At 39.4% G+C, this 21536-nt stretch overlaps 3 protein-coding genes across 7 annotated transcripts; 1 reads left to right on the plus strand and 2 right to left on the minus strand.

Moving 5' to 3' along the window:
* Nucleotides 1-2380: 2380 nt before the first annotated feature.
* Nucleotides 2381-5310, minus strand: LOC116199227 (lipase-like PAD4). Of its 2 annotated transcripts, XM_031529515.1 has the most exons (4): nt 5154-5310; nt 4695-5066; nt 3823-4509; nt 2381-3699 (listed from the first exon to the last, which is right to left on the minus strand). In XM_031529515.1, the coding sequence occupies exons 2-4, from the start codon at nt 4860-4862 to the stop codon at nt 2920-2922; spliced, it is 1635 nt and encodes a 544-aa protein (XP_031385375.1). In that variant the 5' UTR covers nt 4863-5066; nt 5154-5310; the 3' UTR covers nt 2381-2919. The 2 variants fall into 2 exon arrangements, with proteins under 2 accessions (XP_031385375.1, XP_031385377.1); XM_031529517.1 differs by lacking the exon at nt 5154-5310 and having other exon boundaries at nt 4695-5136.
* A 4330-nt stretch (nt 5311-9640) lies between these two features.
* LOC116199229 (aspartic proteinase-like protein 2) lies at nt 9641-14562 on the plus strand. 4 transcript variants are annotated; one of them, XM_031529522.1, is made up of 11 exons: nt 9946-10269; nt 10475-10627; nt 10712-10841; nt 10941-11191; nt 11669-11896; nt 12377-12539; nt 13064-13137; nt 13228-13324; nt 13447-13513; nt 13843-13914; nt 14032-14562. In XM_031529522.1, exons 2-11 carry the CDS (start codon nt 10608-10610, stop codon nt 14208-14210), a joined length of 1281 nt encoding a protein of 426 aa, XP_031385382.1. In that variant the 5' UTR covers nt 9946-10269; nt 10475-10607; the 3' UTR covers nt 14211-14562. The 4 variants fall into 4 exon arrangements, with proteins under 4 accessions (XP_031385380.1, XP_031385379.1, XP_031385382.1 ...); XM_031529523.1 differs by having other exon boundaries at nt 10751-10841; XM_031529520.1 differs by lacking the exon at nt 10475-10627 and having other exon boundaries at nt 9641-10269; nt 10751-10841.
* An 834-nt stretch (nt 14563-15396) lies between these two features.
* On the minus strand, nt 15397-21323 carry LOC116199228 (protein argonaute 5). Its single transcript, XM_031529518.1, has 22 exons — nt 20729-21323; nt 19910-20121; nt 19668-19823; nt 19453-19586; nt 19260-19369; nt 19038-19141; nt 18811-18949; nt 18586-18702; nt 18381-18491; nt 18199-18270; nt 17957-18079; nt 17700-17865; nt 17473-17594; nt 17235-17372; nt 17011-17150; nt 16841-16903; nt 16694-16757; nt 16473-16599; nt 16311-16384; nt 16109-16203; nt 15987-16018; nt 15397-15892 (listed from the first exon to the last, which is right to left on the minus strand). Exons 1-22 carry the CDS (start codon nt 21134-21136, stop codon nt 15720-15722), a joined length of 2880 nt encoding a protein of 959 aa, XP_031385378.1. The 5' UTR covers nt 21137-21323; the 3' UTR covers nt 15397-15719.
* Nucleotides 21324-21536: the final 213 nt, after the last annotated feature.

The raw sequence follows: 21536 nt of genomic DNA on the forward strand, positions 1-21536 counted from the left end.
GAAAAAGAAAAAGAAAAAGAAAATAAATATATTGAACGAATTTCTTTTCACGTCATGTTATATTATGGGCAGTTTGGTGAAATGGACAATCAATTCAAAGCATACGTTAGCAAATCTAATCGAAATCCTTCTTGACCAATGTCTCCCGGTCCATTTGGTTAACCGTGTTTGTCTTTTAAGTATCGGAAATTATTGACATGGCTCTTTTGCCACGTACAAGAAATTGAAAATAATAGATGAAAATGAAATTCTAAAAATAATATAGAATTATGCTTTTAGACAGAGGAGATTAAGAATAATAGATGGAAGCGAACTCCTGCCTACTTTTTCGATCTGCTAGCAGTATTTGACACCACACGATAACACGACATGGATACGGCATGAAGCTAAGAGGGTTTGGATTAAGGCTAAATGTGTTTCGTGTCTAAACAGATTAAATCCGTAGACACGATAAATAATCGTATTTAAACGGGTGCAACCCTTGTAATCCATTTAAACATGGTTAGACCTGTTTATATCATGTGGTATTTGTTAATAAATTTGTTTCACATATTGTATCAATTTATAGAAGAAATTACACTAAAATCATCTAAATTTATTAATATAAATCATTCGTTTATGGTGTATTTATCATGTCAATCGAGTAATAATATGTAATTAAGTTAATAGTGTCATATCATGTAGTATAATATGTACTTAGAAGTAATAGTGTTATATCGTGTAGGTAAGTATATATATACATTTAGACATGCTTAGTAAAATGAGTTAGACGTGTCGTATTCAAATCCGTAATTAAACTGTGTTTGAAAATCTTAACACGTTTATTAAACGTGTCATGCTCGAGTTTAGAACTTTCTACAGAAATCCGTCTGGACGCGACCCGTTTAAATACGACACGACATATATTGCCACCCATTCATATCTCTAATAAATAGTCAATGATCGACTAAAGTGGTTTTTACCGCCATAATTAGCTAACGAGCCCCGTGCAACAAGATTACATTGATTAGTTTCATATGGTATGCTAACTTTCTTCATTAATAATGATCGAGTTGTCTTTACTTATTTCAGAATTCTAATATATTAGACTTTACTGAATATAAAGTGCAGATATATATATATATATATATATGTGCTTATTATTTTTATTTGTCGAATTTAATTTGGATTTGTATTTAAAAGCAGAAATATGGTTTTTTTTTTTTTTTTTAGAATTTTGATTGGTAACTCAAACTTCCAAAAAGATTCATTCTTACACGTATAATTGTATTTTTATCTTGAGTTTTTGGAACAATATAATTTGGTGCCAATAGATATGAATATATTTTGAAAATTACTGAATCCTTTTATTTTATCTGTCTTTGTTAATTCCTATATGTCATAAATATCTCGGCAATTTTCAGTGGTACACTACTACTACTTATTAAGTGAAATACTTCACTTTTATAAATCTAAATTTTGAAAATTTTATCACTGACAGATCTTTAAATTATTATTGTCCATGTACAAATTTAATGGTGTAAATTTATGATGTGCTTCATTTAACCTTATTAGAACACTACATCTTCCTCTTTTAATATGAAATGGTATTTTAACTCTAAAAAACAATTGTATATCAATAGTACTAATATGTTTTCATTTGCCAGTATCAAATTTTTGCCTTTTCAATATCCAATACTAATACAATATTCAATATATGTTTGTATTTTTGTGAATAGTCAAAATTCATGAAAGAATAGCTTTCTTATGATACAATTTCAAACTATAGCTTTCCCCATTTGTAAACTCATCTATTATATAAAATAAGAGCATTCTATCACCACTTTAGCTAAATATAAAACTTTATTACATACATATATATAAATCACTAAACGCTCCTATTTCATTGAAATTAATTATTGAAAAATAAGATAATAGAAAAAAAATGAAAAGTAAAAGAAAAGCATCCCACTATGTTGCATGTTAACAAACCCCAAAATTATCTCCTCACTGTCCGCTGTTAAACCGTCTATTCTGAATAAAAATCAAGGAGTTCTAAAGGGATTTAAAATATCGGAAAATATTAACACTAGTCCTTGGCAAGTGCTGCAAAGTGAATTACTAAATCAGTTTTCTCGAGTTTGCAGAGAGATGTGAAAGCAATTTAGCAAAAAACTCATGGGGGAACTATAATATTATAGATCCTGCTTTATTGTATATATTATATTCGATTAGACTAGGGAATAATTTTAAGTCGTAGCACTGATGTCTCAACGATCAATTGAATGATTAAATATCGATATTTAAGTTAGACACGAGACCTTTTCAATGTTCAGCATTTGCAAACACAGATTGAAAAGGGCGCGAAGCAATTTTATTATAGTGGTTAGTGGAAGCTGAAAATCTGAAGTTTGACTTCCTGATTTTATAAATAAATAATTTTATAGAGTAGACTACGTAGCCCTATGATACAACAGAAGGAGAAATAGAACTGTCAGGCTCAGAATCACTCTTTGATCTAGAATGAGTGATTATCTTTCCTATGGAAATAAACATAAAGAGAATCCAAAGACGAAAAACCAGGACTAACCTGGCTCGAGATGACATGGTAAGTCCTAAAAGCTCTTACTTTAAGATCTTTCTTAAAGTAAGAAATCAAATGCTGACGGATGGTATGGAGATAGTAAGGCTGATCATGACTAGCACGATAGGAATTTGTTACTATAGCTGAGACCAGTGTGCTTCTCTCATAAATATCACATATCTACCACGGTATTCCCTCTCCACTTGTCTCTCAGGCTGGAAATTCTGAGCGGATCCAAGTCATCTGAAATCCTTTGCGGTTCTTCCTTCCTCAATGCTCTAGTTCCGGTTCAGTGAAATCAAATGCGACGGATGGTATGGAGATAGTAAGGCTGATCATGACTAGCTATGTTATTGCTAGGACTTGCTATTATTGATCAGTTGCTGAAACCTCGGCTTCAATGCTGTCCACTCTTGGAGCCACTTGCTGTAGCTCGAGTTTGCAGCTAGAACATCCCTGGACACCTCCTTGCTCTCAATTAATTCCCCTGCGTACTTCTCGAACTTGCTTATCCTCTCCAAGACTGCCCCTAGCTTCATTGGCTCGGTCTCCGTCTTAGCCATCTCGACTGACTCCTTCACTTCCTCGACCCTCGCCCAGAAGCAAGAGTCCTGAGTCAAGCCCGCAAAGTTGTTCCTCTTGCTACTACTCTTCTTTCCTTTACTTCTTTCCCTCCACCACCGGTCGAAAACCCGATACCTCCTCTCCCTTCCATTCTCGATGTAGTGCCCCTTCTCCCGGTGCTTCTCCATTCGGTAGTAATCGGCTATGTCCAGGGGCTCCACAAGTAGCTTGTAGAATTGAGATGCATTGATCCACTTCGACCTCCGGTGGAAGTCGAAAGGCAGCTCGTTCCTCTCCCACATTCCGACCATCCCATTCCAGAAGGTCGCGAGGACGACCCTGCTCATGTTCACGGCGTGCTCCCGCTTGGCGGTCCGCATCTGCCTGAACGTGTCATAGTACCCAAGCTGCTCCTCAGACCCGTCGCATAGTGCTTTGTACCACTCAATCTGGGCCCTGTTGGGCGTGATCTTGGACAGCCGGACTGCTAAGTGAGCGCTGTTCAGGTTCCGCGTGCTTCCATTCTGCCTCGCCATTTCCAAGCAGTCTCTTGCCGATCCTAAGACCATCTCCTGCAATCGCATACGAAGCAATAACAGGTTTAACAAGCACTCTACCAATCGAGTTCAAGTTCGTTCCAGGTTCTGCACGTCTAAAGTCTTACTGCGCCAAAAAAAAAACCGATCCTTACATACCTGTCTGTCTATTCCGGACGACTGCAATGCCAATGAAACTCCAGCATCGTAGGTCGATCCGTTCAACCCCAGTCCCCCTTCCTCTCCCTGCAGTTCCCTCCTCTTCAAGAACTGAAGAAGCAGTTTCCCGATGTACTCGCTGTACTTAAAGTGATCCTCGGTGCTCTGTCTAGGGCAACTCCTCGAGAACAGCAGGTGCATCATCTTGACGACTGAAGCGCCATTGTCCAGACAAATCCCCCCCTCCTCGGAGCAGAACACATAGGTTCCCAGCGGCGTGAAGCACAACCCGTCACTCTCCGACAACCCTTCCACTTCCTTCGCCGCCTTCCCAGCACACGACAGCACGTAACTAAACAGCGCTTCTTCGGGAATGCTGTTTGTTCCGAAGTGGCATAGGTGTAGTAGGGAGAGGATGTGGGCCGAGGGAGGGGCGAAGAGGAGGCGGGGGATAATGTCGTGCTTGGAGACCACGTGGCAGAAACTCCCAACCCACCGTTCCCGGAGTATGGCCTTCGAGAGGGCAGAGTTGCCGAGGAGGGGCGAGCCGAAGGTGATACAGAGAAGCGGGATGGAGGAGGAGGAGCGGCAGAGGAGCCAAAGAGAGGTGAGTGCTGCGGCCGCGGCTCCGATGGAGTGGCCAGTGATCACTATTGACTTGCAATTGCTCCTCTCTAGCAACGTCATCTGGAGGAGGAAAAAAAAAGGAACAATCCTCGGACCGATCAGGAATTTGTTTCCTTGGATCATATTGGATTAATCGATAAACCTCGTACATAGTACAATTTACAGGTATATTAGACATGTCGAGATTCATTTTAGTTTTAGAGCAGCATGCCATGTCAGTAGTAAGGCGGATATTAATTTTAGACCTGGTCTTGGAAGTTGCAGTTCCCATAGAAATCCAGAAACAGCTGCAGAAATCCGGCGTGCACCATCACCGGCTGCTCCTCCTCCTCCTCCTCCTCCTCCTCCTCCTCCTCCACTGGGCTCTTCAGAGCCGAGAACAGCCCGTTGCTGGCCACATCCAGCGGGACCATTGATCCCCATTTAGGATCACACAGCTCGGAGTCAGAGCCCCCGACCACTTGAACTCCAGAAAAGGCCAAGTAGCCCACACCCCAGCTACCTCGACCACATATCCTCTCGGGGCCACCGCATTGGCGTGGCTGCAGATCCGCCACGCGCTGTCCAGCAGGGGTGTCGAGGTCACGAAACTCGCAAGCATCTCGCTAGTCTCGAACCTGCAGGGAGGCATAGGCTCGGGTTAACTAATCGAATTCAGCAAGCCACCAATTATTATATATGCAGAAAAAAGATTGGAGCGTTACGGGGAGGCGTTGTCGCAGGCCATTGGAATTGAACTCAGAAGTAGAGAAGTAGAGTCCATTCATTGGAGTCAATTTATACATATATATATATGCTGCAAATTTCTTGGCCTTACTCTTTTTTTCTTTTTCCTTTTTTTTTTGGGTCAACGTTGTTTATCTTCATTTATTTTCTTGCGGGCTTCATTTCATTTTCATAGGAAGGAAGGCGACGCTTGCGTGGAAATGAAGTGGAAGGCCTGCAGAAACTACAGCCTGTGCCACATGTATTTTTAAATCCAGCTACGAATGAAAGCATTAGTTAAAGTTTTATAATAATAATAATAATAATAATAATAATCATACCACTAAATTGTAGTATTAGGAGAAAGGGGTGTAGTGCAGTAGCTAATACTCTCACCTGGTAATCTAAAGATTTTAAGTTCGATTCTCATCAGTGAGACTACCCGTACTCTTTTATTTAGATTTCCTTTCAATTTCTTTGTATTATGCCATGAACCTCCTATTATAATCGAAAAAAAATTATAGTATTAGGATGTACATATTTAATGAATGTATGTAACTATATACATGCATTCATTAAAACTGTATTATATGATGTTGATTAACTAATGAGATCAACTTTAGTGTCCGTTAATATTCTTGAAATATAGAATATTAACGGAAAGAAAATAAATGATTTTTTCTAATATTGTCAGTGATTTACAAATATATATATATATATATATACACACATATGTGTGCGTGTTATTTCTTTCCATGAAAGTTCCCTTTGAAAATGACACCTCTGTCCTATGTTCTCTTCCTTCCATGTTTGTTCCGTGAAATTTCGGAGAAACTGTGACAACTATTATAATAATAATAGTGTGAAATTTAGTATGAGAAAAAAGAATAGTTAAGAGAAAATAATGATTTTATTATTGAATTGTCAAAAAAATAATGATTGTATTATTAAATTGTTGAAAAAATAATAAATAGTTGAGAAAAATTAATATTAAAAATTGAATGAATGGTTAAAAAAATTAAAGAAAAAAAGTAATAATTATGATGTTGAATTGTACCTCTTTTCCTCGTAAAGTTAATGGATTTTCTCCCTACGCAAGGAATGTAGAGAACACCGTTATAGACAAAGATGGATCGAGAGGAGACTGAAAGTGGGGCAGTCATCCATTTTAAAATTTTAATGTTATAAGGAAATTTATATATTATGGTTCAATTTTTTTATAAAAATTATTATGTTCGTCCCCTATAAATTGAAAGCAATATCATTATATACCCTTTAGAGAGTCCGTCCCCTCAATCGAAATCCTAGGTTCGTCCCTGGTTAGAGAACACATGTCTCCGACTCCGATCAAGCATTGGGCAGACCATTTGCGATTCCGGGTAGCGTCCTAGAGCGCTCACAGAGTCGTTGTTACTTAATAGCTAATCAAAGGCTTCACTTTCTTTTGAAATTTTAAGATAAAGTTTGTGTCTGTCGATTACTAACACTAGCCACAAATTCATCCATTTCTTTTTGAAAGTAAAAGGTCATATGGAACTGTTTTTTTTTTTTGTTGGTTTCTCTTAAAGAAGAGCGTGAATAATTGCATTGGGTTCAGACAAAGTTGTGAGCACTGATAAATAAGCATTTTCAAAAGCAAATCGAAAGCTTTCTTCAAGAAAAGTGGGGAAATGGACAAAAAAAAAGAGAGAGGAGCAAATGGAAAGAGGAAACTGCATGCCTCTTCCCCACCAGATATTTGTGGGCCTAGCTTTGGGCCCATCTCAGGTCCATTAAGTCCCCCCAAAGAAAGCCATTTGGCGGGGCCACTAAGAGCTCGGTCTCTTCTTCAGAAGGGGTAAAAAGAAAAAGAAAAAGAAAAAGAAAAAGAAAAAGAAAAAGAAAATAAATATATTGAACGAATTTCTTTTCACGTCATGTTATATTATGGGCAGTTTGGTGAAATGGACAATCAATTCAAAGCATACGTTAGCAAATCTAATCGAAATCCTTCTTGACCAATGTCTCCCGGTCCATTTGGTTAACCGTGTTTGTCTTTTAAGTATCGGAAATTATTGACATGGCTCTTTTGCCACGTACAAGAAATTGAAAATAATAGATGAAAATGAAATTCTAAAAATAATATAGAATTATGCTTTTAGACAGAGGAGATTAAGAATAATAGATGGAAGCGAACTCCTGCCTACTTTTTCGATCTGCTAGCAGTATTTGACACCACACGATAACACGACATGGATACGGCATGAAGCTAAGAGGGTTTGGATTAAGGCTAAATGTGTTTCGTGTCTAAACAGATTAAATCCGTAGACACGATAAATAATCGTATTTAAACGGGTGCAACCCTTGTAATCCATTTAAACATGGTTAGACCTGTTTATATCATGTGGTATTTGTTAATAAATTTGTTTCACATATTGTATCAATTTATAGAAGAAATTACACTAAAATCATCTAAATTTATTAATATAAATCATTCGTTTATGGTGTATTTATCATGTCAATCGAGTAATAATATGTAATTAAGTTAATAGTGTCATATCATGTAGTATAATATGTACTTAGAAGTAATAGTGTTATATCGTGTAGGTAAGTATATATATACATTTAGACATGCTTAGTAAAATGAGTTAGACGTGTCGTATTCAAATCCGTAATTAAACTGTGTTTGAAAATCTTAACACGTTTATTAAACGTGTCATGCTCGAGTTTAGAACTTTCTACAGAAATCCGTCTGGACGCGACCCGTTTAAATACGACACGACATATATTGCCACCCATTCATATCTCTAATAAATAGTCAATGATCGACTAAAGTGGTTTTTACCGCCATAATTAGCTAACGAGCCCCGTGCAACAAGATTACATTGATTAGTTTCATATGGTATGCTAACTTTCTTCATTAATAATGATCGAGTTGTCTTTACTTATTTCAGAATTCTAATATATTAGACTTTACTGAATATAAAGTGCAGATATATATATATATATATATATGTGCTTATTATTTTTTATTTGTCGAATTTAATTTGGATTTGTATTTAAAAGCAGAAATATGGTTTTTTTTTCTTTTTTTAGAATTTTGATTGGTAACTCAAACTTCCAAAAAGATTCATTCTTACACGTATAATTGTATTTTTATCTTGAGTTTTTGGAACAATATAATTTGGTGCCAATAGATATGAATATATTTTGAAAATTACTGAATCCTTTTATTTTATCTGTCTTTGTTAATTCCTATATGTCATAAATATCTCGGCAATTTTCAGTGGTACACTACTACTACTTATTAAGTGAAATACTTCACTTTTATAAATCTAAATTTTGAAAATTTTATCACTGACAGATCTTTAAATTATTATTGTCCATGTACAAATTTAATGGTGTAAATTTATGATGTGCTTCATTTAACCTTATTAGAACACTACATCTTCCTCTTTTAATATGAAATGGTATTTTAACTCTAAAAAACAATTGTATATCAATAGTACTAATATGTTTTCATTTGCCAGTATCAAATTTTTGCCTTTTCAATATCCAATACTAATACAATATTCAATATATGTTTGTATTTTTGTGAATAGTCAAAATTCATGAAAGAATAGCTTTCTTATGATACAATTTCAAACTATAGCTTTCCCCATTTGTAAACTCATCTATTATATAAAATAAGAGCATTCTATCACCACTTTAGCTAAATATAAAACTTTATTACATACATATATATAAATCACTAAACGCTCCTATTTCATTGAAATTAATTATTGAAAAATAAGATAATAGAAAAAAAATGAAAAGTAAAAGAAAAGCATCCCACTATGTTGCATGTTAACAAACCCCAAAATTATCTCCTCACTGTCCGCTGTTAAACCGTCTATTCTGAATAAAAATCAAGGAGTTCTAAAGGGATTTAAAATATCGGAAAATATTAACACTAGTCCTTGGCAAGTGCTGCAAAGTGAATTACTAAATCAGTTTTCTCGAGTTTGCAGAGAGATGTGAAAGCAATTTAGCAAAAAACTCATGGGGGAACTATAATATTATAGATCCTGCTTTATTGTATATATTATATTCGATTAGACTAGGGAATAATTTTAAGTCGTAGCACTGATGTCTCAACGATCAATTGAATGATTAAATATCGATATTTAAGTTAGACACGAGACCTTTTCAATGTTCAGCATTTGCAAACACAGATTGAAAAGGGCGCGAAGCAATTTTATTATAGTGGTTAGTGGAAGCTGAAAATCTGAAGTTTGACTTCCTGATTTTATAAATAAATAATTTTCCAAAAGAGAAAATAATAAATTATGTTGCTTTCAATAAAATAAAATCTTATCGTTCAACCCTAAAAATAAAAAAGAAAAAAGAAAAAAGAAAAACAAAAGTTAATAATTCAAAAAAATAAAATAAAATAAAATATAAGAAAAACGCGTGCATCACACGCGCGCAATGGGAAGGGAATCGCTGTATCTCGGATTAGCAAAAAAGGCAGAACAGCGGCAGGAAGATGTTCACCGAACAGGGAGGAGGAAGAAGATGCATCGAAGCTCCCATCCATCCATGGCCATAGCCATAGCCATAGCCATAAACAATTCATACAATACATACATACATACATTAGCCATTATTTGTTTATATACATACATATATAGATATTCCCCGTTACCGCCTGCCATTAGAAACTTCGATCGTTGCCTCTTTTGAGCATTTGCCCATGCGATGTTCTGATTCAAGAACCAAAACCCGATTCCAACCCCTCCCCCTCTTCGCTGTCCCTTTCTCGCTTTCCCCATCCCTTATCCGCTTCAGATTCCTCCTCCCTTTCCTTCTATATACGTAGAAGGGTCTGAAGGGTCGGGAGCTTTCACCTCGGAAGTCTTATATGGCGGCTGCTTTTGGCCGCGCCGGGTTATTCGTCGCGGTCGCGGTGCTGCCCCTGCTCTGCCGCGGGTTCCCGGCGACCCTGAACCTGGAGAGAGCGTTCCCGGTGGACCACCGGGCCGAGCTGAGCCGGCTCGTAAATCGGGACCTGGTCAGGCACGGGCGGCTTCTGCAGTCCTCCGGCGGCGTCATTGATTTCCACGTCCAAGGGACATTCGATCCCTTTGTTGTCGGGTACTGATGATTCATTCGCCTTAGAGCTCATACTCGCATTTATATTCTTGTTTCCATAAAAGGGAATAACTGACAGGGAATTTAGAGGAAGAATTTTGTTTCCGTTTCATTTTTAAATTTAACCGCTTCCTGTGAAGTTCTGCTCATTTGGATTTGTTCGGTGGGTAAAAGGTTGATATTTATAGAACCCCTTGTGCTGTTGTAGAAGTTGGCTGTGCAATTACGATTGTTGCGAAAGTTTCATATCACAAGCTCTTGATAGTACGTAATGAAGCCGTTACAGAACAAGCCGGTCGTGTTAGTTAGTAGTTCCCGGTTAAGATTTCAAAGATTCCGAAATGGAATGTCGGGACGGAAGGTGATTGGTGTTCATTTTTGCTTTCTGTTAATTTCGGTCTTGCACTCAAGAGTTACTATGCTTGTTTTGCTTCTTTATATGTAGTCTCTACTATGCTAAGGTTCAGTTGGGTTCTCCTCCAAGGGACTTCTATGTACAGATAGATACGGGAAGTGATGTTCTGTGGGTGAGCTGCCGCCCGTGTAATGGATGCCCTGAATCTAGTGGACTCCATGTAAGCAATCACATCTTTCATATAATCTCTCCTTTAACATAGGCCTTGTTTGAGCTCGATAGAATATGGCCGCATTTACTGTTCCTCGACTCTCGACAGATTCCTCTCAACTTCTTTGATCCCGGGAGCTCGTCAACAGCATCTCCAGTCTCTTGCTCCGACCAGAGGTGCAGTTTAGGCATCCAATCATCAGACTCAGGCTGCTCGACTCAAAACAATATGTGCAGTTACACTTTCCAGTATGGAGATGGCAGTGGCACTTCTGGATATTATGTATCAGACTTGCTGAACTTTGATACGATAGTGGGGAATTCTCTGACTGCTAATTCTACGGCTCGTATTGTCTTCGGGTAATAGAGCAATCAATGTGATTCCGCAAAAGAAAGTGAATTGAATGAAAGTGAAATTAGTTTTTCTTGTCTATGCTCTGTGGAACTGGAATATCGGCTCCTATGCTTTTCTGTACTCGCTGATACTGCATTGTAGCATTGGTGTGAAGCTTCTGTTAGCTTCAAGGATGGAACTGTAGTGAGGCATGGGGGAATGCTGGGGCAGGCAACCTTTACTTAAGAGTGAAGAGTTGCTTTAGAAAAATCTTGTATACTTTTTCTGTACGGAGTCAATCTTTGTTATGTTGCTCCATTTGGCCTGACTATTCCAGTATCCCATATATACATCCTTACTTCAGTTTCCTAAGTTAGTTCGGGACTAAAGCATACACAAGTTATTGCTCTCATAAATGATAATTTCTCTAAATAGACTTAAGGTGTGGTTCTTTGAATTTCTTGGAAACTTCCTTAATGTAATCATGGTGTTCTATGGAACAGGTGTAGCACAACACAAACTGGGGACTTGACCAAATCAGATCGGGCAGTGGATGGGATTTTTGGATTTGGACAACAGGGTCTGTCGGTTATCTCGCAACTTGCTTCTGAGGGAATAGCTCCGAAGGCTTTCTCGCACTGCTTAAGAGGAGATGGTGATGGTGGTGGGATACTGGTTCTTGGTGAAATCGTGGAGCCAAGCATAGTCTACACTCCCCTTGTCCCATCCCAGTGCGTTCTTTCTTCTCAGAGATTCTATTTAGGGTCATCAGGATTCATTTGATTTTCATCCTAAGAAAAGAGTGCGATTTATAGATTTGAAATACTGAAGGAATACTGATTTTAAAACCTATTGGCATGTTGATCATTAGATTTCTTGGACCAAATTCTGTGTAGGAGCATTATGAAGCTTTGTTTAGTTGGTTGATTTGATGGAATATCTCAGATGTTCAGTGAATGAATGGTGTATTGAGCTCATCTTAATCAATCAGTTTTAATCACAAGTCCACAGTATTGGTATCTGATTATCGTGTGTGATGATACGGTCAAGAAATCTATCCAAAAACAGAAGAGTAAGACAATGATATCTATATAAGCAAATTTGGTTTTGGCAATCTTGTAAGATTCTTTCGTGTTTGGCTTTTAGTTTTTTTTTTTTTTTAGATTACTGTACTGATGATTTTGAGGCATTACTTCTGTGTCCTACTGCAGGCCTCATTACAATCTGAATCTGCAAAGTATTTCTGTTAATGGTCAGACACTGCCAATTGATCCCTCTGTCTTTGCGACATCGAATGGCCAAGGAACCATAGTTGATTCTGGGACGACTTTGGCCTACGTCACTGATGAAGTTTACAATCCCCTGGTTAACGCTGTAAGTCTCCAAGTGAACAATATATATATATATATATATATATATATATACAGGGAACTGAAATTTCAGTACTTCCTTACCGAGCCTGGAAAATTGCTCCGATTCGGAAAATTAGGCCTCATCTGGTTGCAAAGAACTAACCTCGTCTCTCCAACCCAATCTCAGCAATTACACAAATATATATCTGTTTCCTTTACCTTTCATATAGCTTCTTTCCTCCGGCATTTGCCCTGTCGTGTCTAAACGTGGCCAAGACCTTGCATGGCAAGGTCTCAGCCTGACAGAGGGGAGGTTCTTGGCTGTGGTGGGCCTTGCAGGGGTCCCTTACCAGAAAAGAGTTTGTCTTGTGTTGTCTAGGGAAGGTGTGATTTGGAAATTACGGTAACTGATGAGGGTTATCTTCTCATTATTAAGATTCTGCTGGAAATTGGAGTCAGGCAATGCATGGTGATCAATGATATTCAATGCTTAAAGTGACAAGGATGACGAGTTTCATAATATCATCATCAGTTCTTTCTGCACAGGTTACTGCTATTGTGTCTCAAGCTGCACGTGTTGTTCTCTCAAAGGGGAACCAGTGCTATATAATCTCATTGAGGTTCAATAATACAGTGTCTCTCTCTTTCTTTATTTTTATGTTCATCTATAAATCATCGAAAACATCTAAGCAGTCCATGATTTTGTGCAGTGTCAATGAAGTGTTTCCGCAACTTAGCCTGAATTTCGAGGGTGGGGCCTCCTTGTTATTGGGCCCTCAAGACTACCTACTGCAGCAGAGTTCAATAGTGAGTCTTTTCTGGAGCCCCAAATTTAACAGTTCACACTGTTCTGGAGAAATTCTGCTTGAAGATATGAAAGTCTATATCCCTCAATAGGATAAAGTCTAATTATTCTGTTTGTTTCCTAGGACGGTTCAGCGGTGTGGTGCATGGGATTCCAGAAAATTCAGGGCCAGGGAATAACAATATTAGGAGGTACGCGGCATATACTGAAATCTTAATTTTCTTGAAATATTTTCGGGGGTTCCAGTGTTATCATCATTTGACTTGTGTATATAGTTGTTCTGTAAGATTTGGTTTCATTCTTGTACTATCTTTGGGTGTCGTCAAAATCGTACATTCAGATATGGACGATAGTTCATAACTCGAGCGTCTGAAAGCCAGCTGATATTCCAGTTTCAAATTTGACTTCATGCTAAACCACGGACATCTCTGCAATGTTGTATTGGATAAAGAATAGTCAGGTGGAGTCGGTAATATACTTCTTGAGACAGCTATCTGAAAGTTACCCCCTTCTGTTGCAGACCTCGTTTTGAAGAACAAAATTTTTGTCTATGATCTCGCCGGTCAAAGGATTGGGTGGGCTAATTACGATTGTAAGTTACTTTCCCCCCTAACTGTTGTGGTCGTTGTATAATCTCAACCGACTGCTTCAACCCTTTTCCAGTTCCAAATTCCTGCCTTTTAACTGTTGAATTAATCAATCATGTCAGGTTCAATGTCAGTCAATGTCTCAACAGCCATCAATACAGGGAGAAATGAGTACGTCAACACTGGCGATCTGAGTCGCGGCATCTCAATTAGGGTCGCTTCATCACGGGAACTGATAATCTGTTGTATAATAGCCTCCGTTCTTTGTGTTCTAATCACTGGGATCTTCCAGCACCTATAGCATTCGCTTAACAGGGACCAGGGTATGCGAGTCGCTGTTTTTGGTCTCTTCATTCCCTGGTTTAGTATTATTTCGATCCAGGAGGTTCGATGTTTTGATTTAACCTGCAGCTAGTGGCTGCATGATGTGGTATAGGCTTGAGGATCATGATGTTACGGATTCTTTTTTGTGTTCCTCATGTAATATTTATTATTCATTTAGGAAACTTGCAGCACTGTAAATTAAACCCATTAGAGGTTTTACTCATTAACACCATATATGCTTCTATAGTTTCTTCTCCGGGCACGTGAGCTATGCTTCGTACTCTGTTATAGAAACTTGTAATGGTAAAGAATTGATTCTTCTTTGTCGAGTTGATCTTTCATGGTAAGTCTTAGTAATGCCTCTGATGTTCATGTCGATTGTTGTAATAAGTCTTTAGTGATGCCTTCGATGTCTGTCAGGAAGCAAATCCCGGCAGGTGTTCGAACAGCTGAAGCTCTGAGATAATGGAGAAAAACCGAACGGACAAGTCTTTGAATGGTAACTGCTACATTCCTTTGAACCACTGCCCTCTTGGCATAAGTTCAGCGGTTGCAACCCTATCTCCACCACGACTTGGGTTGCCAATCTTGGGCCAAAGAAATCAGATCCGGCCACAAAAGATGGATCCGATCTCAGCCTCGTCAGACCTGAGCTTGCATTCCCTTAGATCAAGCTCGGGCAAAGCTCAAATTGTTCCAGGGAAGGCTAACCGAGGGGTTATCGACTGGGTTCACATGCCTGGGCAAGCCACACGGTCAACTGCAACTGGTGAGCACAAGGCTAGCCAGAAAATAACTCATGAACATCCCGACGAGCTCTATATCATACTCCAGCTGAGCGATACTATGCCGAACTTTGACCCACTGGAGCCTCATCAATGAACATCATAAAGATCGACTTAAAGTTAACAAAATCTGGACGAGATTAACAATAAAAGTCTCTCCATTGAATCAAACAGAGTTAACTTCCATATGTATCAAATCCACTGGACACTCCAAAATGCGAGTGCGTTTGGATTCAAAGTTAAAAGTAATTTTGATTTTGATTTTGATTTTGAAAAAAGACAAATGAAATGTGATTATAAACTTGACTTGAAAAACATATGTTTTTATTCTGTAATATATTGAGTTAACGTTAAAGTTAAAATTTTTAACTTGAGAAATGTGTATAATGTGTTAATTTTTTTGTTCCTGAATCCAAACAAGGCCTTAGGAGTTAGGCTTCACTGAGCCAAAACATACTCCCTTCTACACACAGAAAAGAAATTCAAACCCATCGTCTCAAAAGCTTTCCGATGGGAGACCATTCGCAACCGAGCCGTTCCAAAATGCTTAGGAGTTAGGCTTCACTGAGCCAAAACATACTCCCTTCTAAACAGGGAAAAGGAAATTCAAACCCATCTCAAAAGCTTTCCGATGGGAGACCATTCACAACTGTGTCATTACAAAGTTAGAAGTTCTGCTAAAAGTAGTTGATCTTCAACTGTCAACAGAAGAACATAACGTTCAACACGTTATCTTTAATTGCAGGAAGTTGGCGAACTTCCACAGCGCCTTCCCGAACTCCACGACCGCCGGAAGAGCTACCATCGGAATAGTCGCCCTCGATATAGTATCGTGCGCGGAATGCAACCAGGTGTGCATAATATGCAGGAGGAACTGCAAAATTTAGACAATAAATTCAGCACACAAAGAATATCAAATACGGTATTGAAATTCACTGGCTAAGGATCTGAGGCTATGGCATGCTTACCAATTGAGACCGAACGGGTACACCGAGCATAGCTGCATTGACAAAGTATTATATCAGTGATTAACAAGGTCAGGAAAGGAAATGTCTAATAATTTAAACAAGATGGTGTTTTAACAATTTACGTGTAGCAGAGGTTGTTGGTCAGCAACTGCAGCGCATCAGCGGTAAATTTGTTCTCATCATACAGCACATGGTAGTGAGCAGGCCTGCTTGTACCCTGTGCAAAGAAGCATGGAGCAAGTTCAGATTTTCAAACAGTTCCATCCCAGAAATGAGCAGAGATTTGAATTTGTTGTTTTCCAGTGGGAAACACGTTTTGCTCACCTGAATACCAGCATGACTGTTCAAGTAAAAATCAAACTCGGTCGGGTGGCAGATATCAGTATCCACAACAGTACCTAATGGAAAAAATTATCATTTATGTTCAGCAAACATAAGGCAAACTAATAAACGAATACTTGGTAAAATAATGCAAACGAATCATACCAGGAAGAATATTGCCACTCCTATCCGTGCGCCGCTGGTCCTCAGGGAAGAAGCGAGTGTGGTGCCTCTTTTGGACCACAACAAAGGTAATAGGAGGCAGGTATCCTTCCTCAAGCGAGGCACAGGCCTGTATCAAAATAAATTATTATCCAAGAACTTTCAGAGGATTACTTGACAAAGCAGACCTGAAAGGAAAAAAAGTTGAAAATCGGCAATATTACCTTGCGGATTGCGTCAATTTCATACAGCTGCACCTGACTAAACTGGCCCTCACTAACTCCATCTCTGTAAAAGACCTAGCCTTGAGGTTGGAACCCCCAGCAGAAAAGGCTGATCCAAGAATGAAAAAAGGAAGAGAATAGGATTACCTATAGAAGATAATCCTGCCAGGTTTCAGCCCAGTCGATCTTCTGAATGCCTTGAGGTGATCCCTGAAATAAAAGAGGATCCGGGATTAGTATCAAGGAGCGAACAAAAGAAGTGTCAAATACTACACCATCATGTACTAAGAAATGCGAATCATCCATCAATAACTTACATAATCATACTCTTGTGCATTGTCCCTTGTTGATTTGGAGCTTTCTTGTAGAGATCCTCTATAATTTCCTCCCGGTGGGATTGTGCGGAAACAAGGCAGCGATACTTTGTTACCTCAGGCCAGTCCATCGAAGCAACAACCTAAACATCAAAAGAAACATCAGCCAAAACAAGAGAAGTTCAAGGGGAAAATAAATTCTAAAAGCAGAAGATGAGAGGTCTTACAGCAGCAATAGAAGGGCTAGAATCGTCACCAGGTTGTGGATGAGTCACATCAGCCCCAAAGATGATGGTAGGCATATCAGACACGCATGGTATTTTTCTGTGTATAGCATCATTAAGAACAGAGTTCCTTCCACCAACCTACACATATAGTATCCAAATTGATATCCAGCTATATCCATTGAAACATTTCACACAACTTCATGAAATACTTAAGCATGTAATTAGGACTAAAACCAACCTTAACGTTGATCTTCAACGCCACATTCTCGAAGTACTGCTTGGACAGCTTTGCAGCTTGCCTAGGCTGGCAGCATTGGGAGACGATTCCCAGCTCAGTTTCGCATTTCCTTTTGATCCTTCCTGTAGAGAAATGGTCCAGGAAGCAGGAAAATCAGCTTCCACTGAGAAGAAAAAGTCCTGTAAAATGAACTTTAGGGAAAAGGACTTATATGATCGAAAACTCACCATATGACCCGCTCATATCAGGCAGGATAATGATAAGCAACTGAAGCTGAGGGCAGTTCGAGCCAGCAAGTTTTGTCATGGACTCCTTATGCACATCAGCAAGAGCCCTCTCAAGCTGGTTAACGTTGGCAAACTTGATATCAAGCACAGGTCGGGGGTTGAACACCTGGAAGGAATCCAAAAACAATACCAGAGTCAATATACTCAAAAGACAAAAGATGGGAACAAAACTATATCATGGAAGGGATGGGCCTTACCATTCCTTTGCTGTTGCACATGTTAACCAGCTCGTCGCAGAAGTCATAGGGAACATTTCTGTTCAACTTCATTGAGAAGTTTATACATGACCAGGCATCAACTCTCGCCCCATTGATCATTTTCTGTCAAAACAGACCATAAAATCAAACATGGAGAAGAATCTAGAAGCAACGGACAAACTTGAAATATATATATATATATATAATGACTGGCTATTTAAGTATATTAAACAAAGTTTTACCTTGTTGATCATGTTCCATTGACCCATCCTTGGATCGACCGTAGCTTCTCTACCACTGGGATGATAATTTAACTGCAGTGGGACAAATAGGTGGGGAACGTGAAAACTTAAAGTAGATTTAATTCTACATATTATAGTTGATAAATCCAATATATATATATAAATAGTACAAAAGGGTTTACCATCGGTGCAGGTAAAACACGAGCAGAAACCTTCGCAAGATCACCACTTACTTTCATCCCAAATTCGTTGCTGACTAGATTGTCAGCACCAAAGTCTCTCTGTGAGACCATCTGCACAAGCATTTCACACAAAGTTCATTTAGAAAAAATAAACAGTGATAAAATTAAGGAGTTTACAACTCGATGATAGAATGGGTATTGATACCTGTCTAATGTTGCGTTCCCTATCATTAGGGCGTTGACAGGTTGCCCTTAACAGATTCGAAACCTGTTTCTCATTGAGTTTCCTAGTATATCTTTGCCCACGGATAATTTTACAAACCTGTGAAGGGATAAACAAAGTTTGACTACAACTACTGCACCTCATGAAAGGCCATTTAAAAAAAGAAAAAAAAAAAGGACCGAAACTAATGATAACAAATAGTTATACCTCCATGGGCAAGTACACAGGCTTTGAATCACTGCCAGCTTGAAGGCAAGGCAGATTTGGATGTTTTACAACAATATTGTATTTCTGACGGAAATACTGGACAACTGAAATACTTGTTTTGTTATCATCAAGTGTAAACCTGACAAAAAGATAAATCAGTGGAGTGGGATGAGATTTCATACAAAATTCAAAAGCAAGCAAGAAGATACAATAGATTTGGACGTTACATGGTGTGCTGGGCAGATTGGGGAGAAATTCCAGTAATCCTGTACGTTCTGGCATATTCTTGGTGGACAAGCTCGACCTTCACCCCTCTCAAAGCTTTCTTCACCTGTATGAAGAACCAGGCACATTGATGCAAAAATCATTTTCACAATTAAAATTCATGATGCCATATGAGAGTCAATATTAGAAAACTGGCAAGCATAAAAGGAAAATCAGGTAATTACCTTGATGCGATCCTGATCAGATAGAGCTCTGGTCATGTCTCTGTAGTTGAAATGCTTCTGGATGAAATCTGTCACGATAACAGGATCATAGAAGGCTCTTGCAGAAAGATCTGCAGAGACAAAGTTAATCAACTTATGGTCAGGTAAATAATGTATTGCCCAAAAGACAGGCAGAATGTTAAGTGTCTAATACCAATATTCATTGAGAGGCCAAGCTGAGTAGGCCTCAAACTCTGATAGTACCCTCGCCAATACTCAAGACCATCCCCAAGATCCCCTGTTGCGCCGAGGGTCGGGTGGAAAAAGGATCGGCCTACAACATTATATCTAATAAAACAGGAAATTATCAGGTCAAGAATAATTAATAGCCTCCGGCGAACATTAAACAGTGACAAGATAGAGGTTTACAAGATTGAGGGTTGTGCCCTTAGAACCACATCAAGCACTTGTATAGTCTCCTGAGGGCATTCCGGCTGCACGCCCCTGAGAAATTGACGAAGGTGATGAAGATCACCATGCGAGGCAAGCTTCAAGTTAACCTTAAACAGGCGTTCGCGATCCTTCCTGCACAAGGAAAGAGTACTATCAAATCACAAGGGCACATTACATGTCATCAAATCACAAATCAAGCTTAAGTATGAAACCGTCACCTCTTGGAACTCGAACCTCCATCATTCCTCTCAGGAAGCTTAACAACAAATTCTTTGGACTCAAAAGGGAAGGGGCCTGCTGTGTAGAGGCTCTTCCTGCCATCATAAGCAGGCATTCTCTTGCCCAAATGCGATTCACCATAGAGGTGAACAAGATTGGAGATCACCTCCCTACTGACTTGCTTCGAGGCAATCTCGGGACTAATCGTCACCTGAAAAGAAACTGAGTTCAGGAAACGCGTATTCAACTTATAATACAAAGAATGGCTATCTATCGTACAAAAAAATTTACATGGAGCCAACCAATGGTTCTCGGAACATGGAAAGGACCAAAAAAAAAAACCACAAACAGAAAAACATTTAAATAGGCAAAAAATCACGGGACAAACAGTGTCCAGAAACCGTGAAGATGAAAAATGCAAAACAGACATACAGAATGCACAGTAAAGCCATTTCGAACAACAAAACAGGTATATTAGCTTACAGATGATGGGATCCCAGAAAGAAAGAAGTGTAAATAAAACACAAAAATGGCTATCTATCAGAAACGAGTTTCTGTATAAAACCTGAACACAGACGATTCGAGGAAACCAGATATGGAAAATCAGAGCGCATAAAAAACCCAACGACGAACAGCACTCCACAGGAAAACCAAACCTAATTCAGATCAAACAGTGACCAGGAACGTGCAGATTAAAAAAAAAATACAAAACAGAGGAACAGAATGCGCAGTTATGCCATAGCGACTAGACAGGGAAGAAATACAGACAAAAACCAAAGACAAAGAAATCAGAGAAGGGAGAGCAGATCAATACTCACGTCGTAGTGGAAATAATCCTTGTCGGCGGCCTCGACGATGAAGTGGTTGGCACGAACGAAACATTTCATGCCAACCCGACCGTAGCCAGGCCTCCTGGGAGGCACAATGGCCGACCCAGGCCGCCCCAAGGACAGCTTCTCTTCAATGTCGCGCCCAAGCTGAGCCACCTGGGCCGACGAAGATGCCGAAGGCGGCGGAGCAGAAGAGCTGGAAGCAACACTGGGGGTTGCAGTCGCAGCGGGGCGGGCGTAGGAGGCCCTGGGTGGTGGCCCGGAGCTTCCGGCTCCCCGGCCACCGGCCTGAGCGCGACCAGGCGTGAATGCAGGGGGCGGCTGATCGCCACCACCGGCAGGGCGCTGCCGATCTCCACGACCGCCGCGGCCGCCTCGCCTTCCTCGGCTAGCCATTGCTCTCACTGAGAGGTTTTTCCGTGAGAAGAAGAGCTCGACAGAGGGAGTGGGTAGGGGAGAATGAGAAGAGAGAGAGAGAGAGAGGGAGGGAGGGAGTATTTACAAATTACAAGGGCGGAGGAAAGAGAGAGGAAGCGGAAGCGAAGGCAGAGAAACAAAAAAGGCGTGGGATTTGAGGGAGGATTATTGGGCCATCTCTCCCCCGATTAAATAGGCAAAAATAAAATAATGGGTAATTAGCAAAATTAATTAGAGAATGACCATTATGCCCTCGGTTTTGTTCACAAGTAATTAATTACAGCTTTTTCTGCCTTCCGATAGAATCTTCCTTTCGGCGAAGGAAGATAATTCCTGATTTGAGAATAACTTGGGGTGTTTCCTCTTCCAATTTAATCGA

This window comes from Punica granatum, chromosome 3, assembly GCF_007655135.1.
Source record: "Punica granatum isolate Tunisia-2019 chromosome 3, ASM765513v2, whole genome shotgun sequence".
NCBI classification, from domain to species: domain Eukaryota; kingdom Viridiplantae; phylum Streptophyta; class Magnoliopsida; order Myrtales; family Lythraceae; genus Punica; species Punica granatum.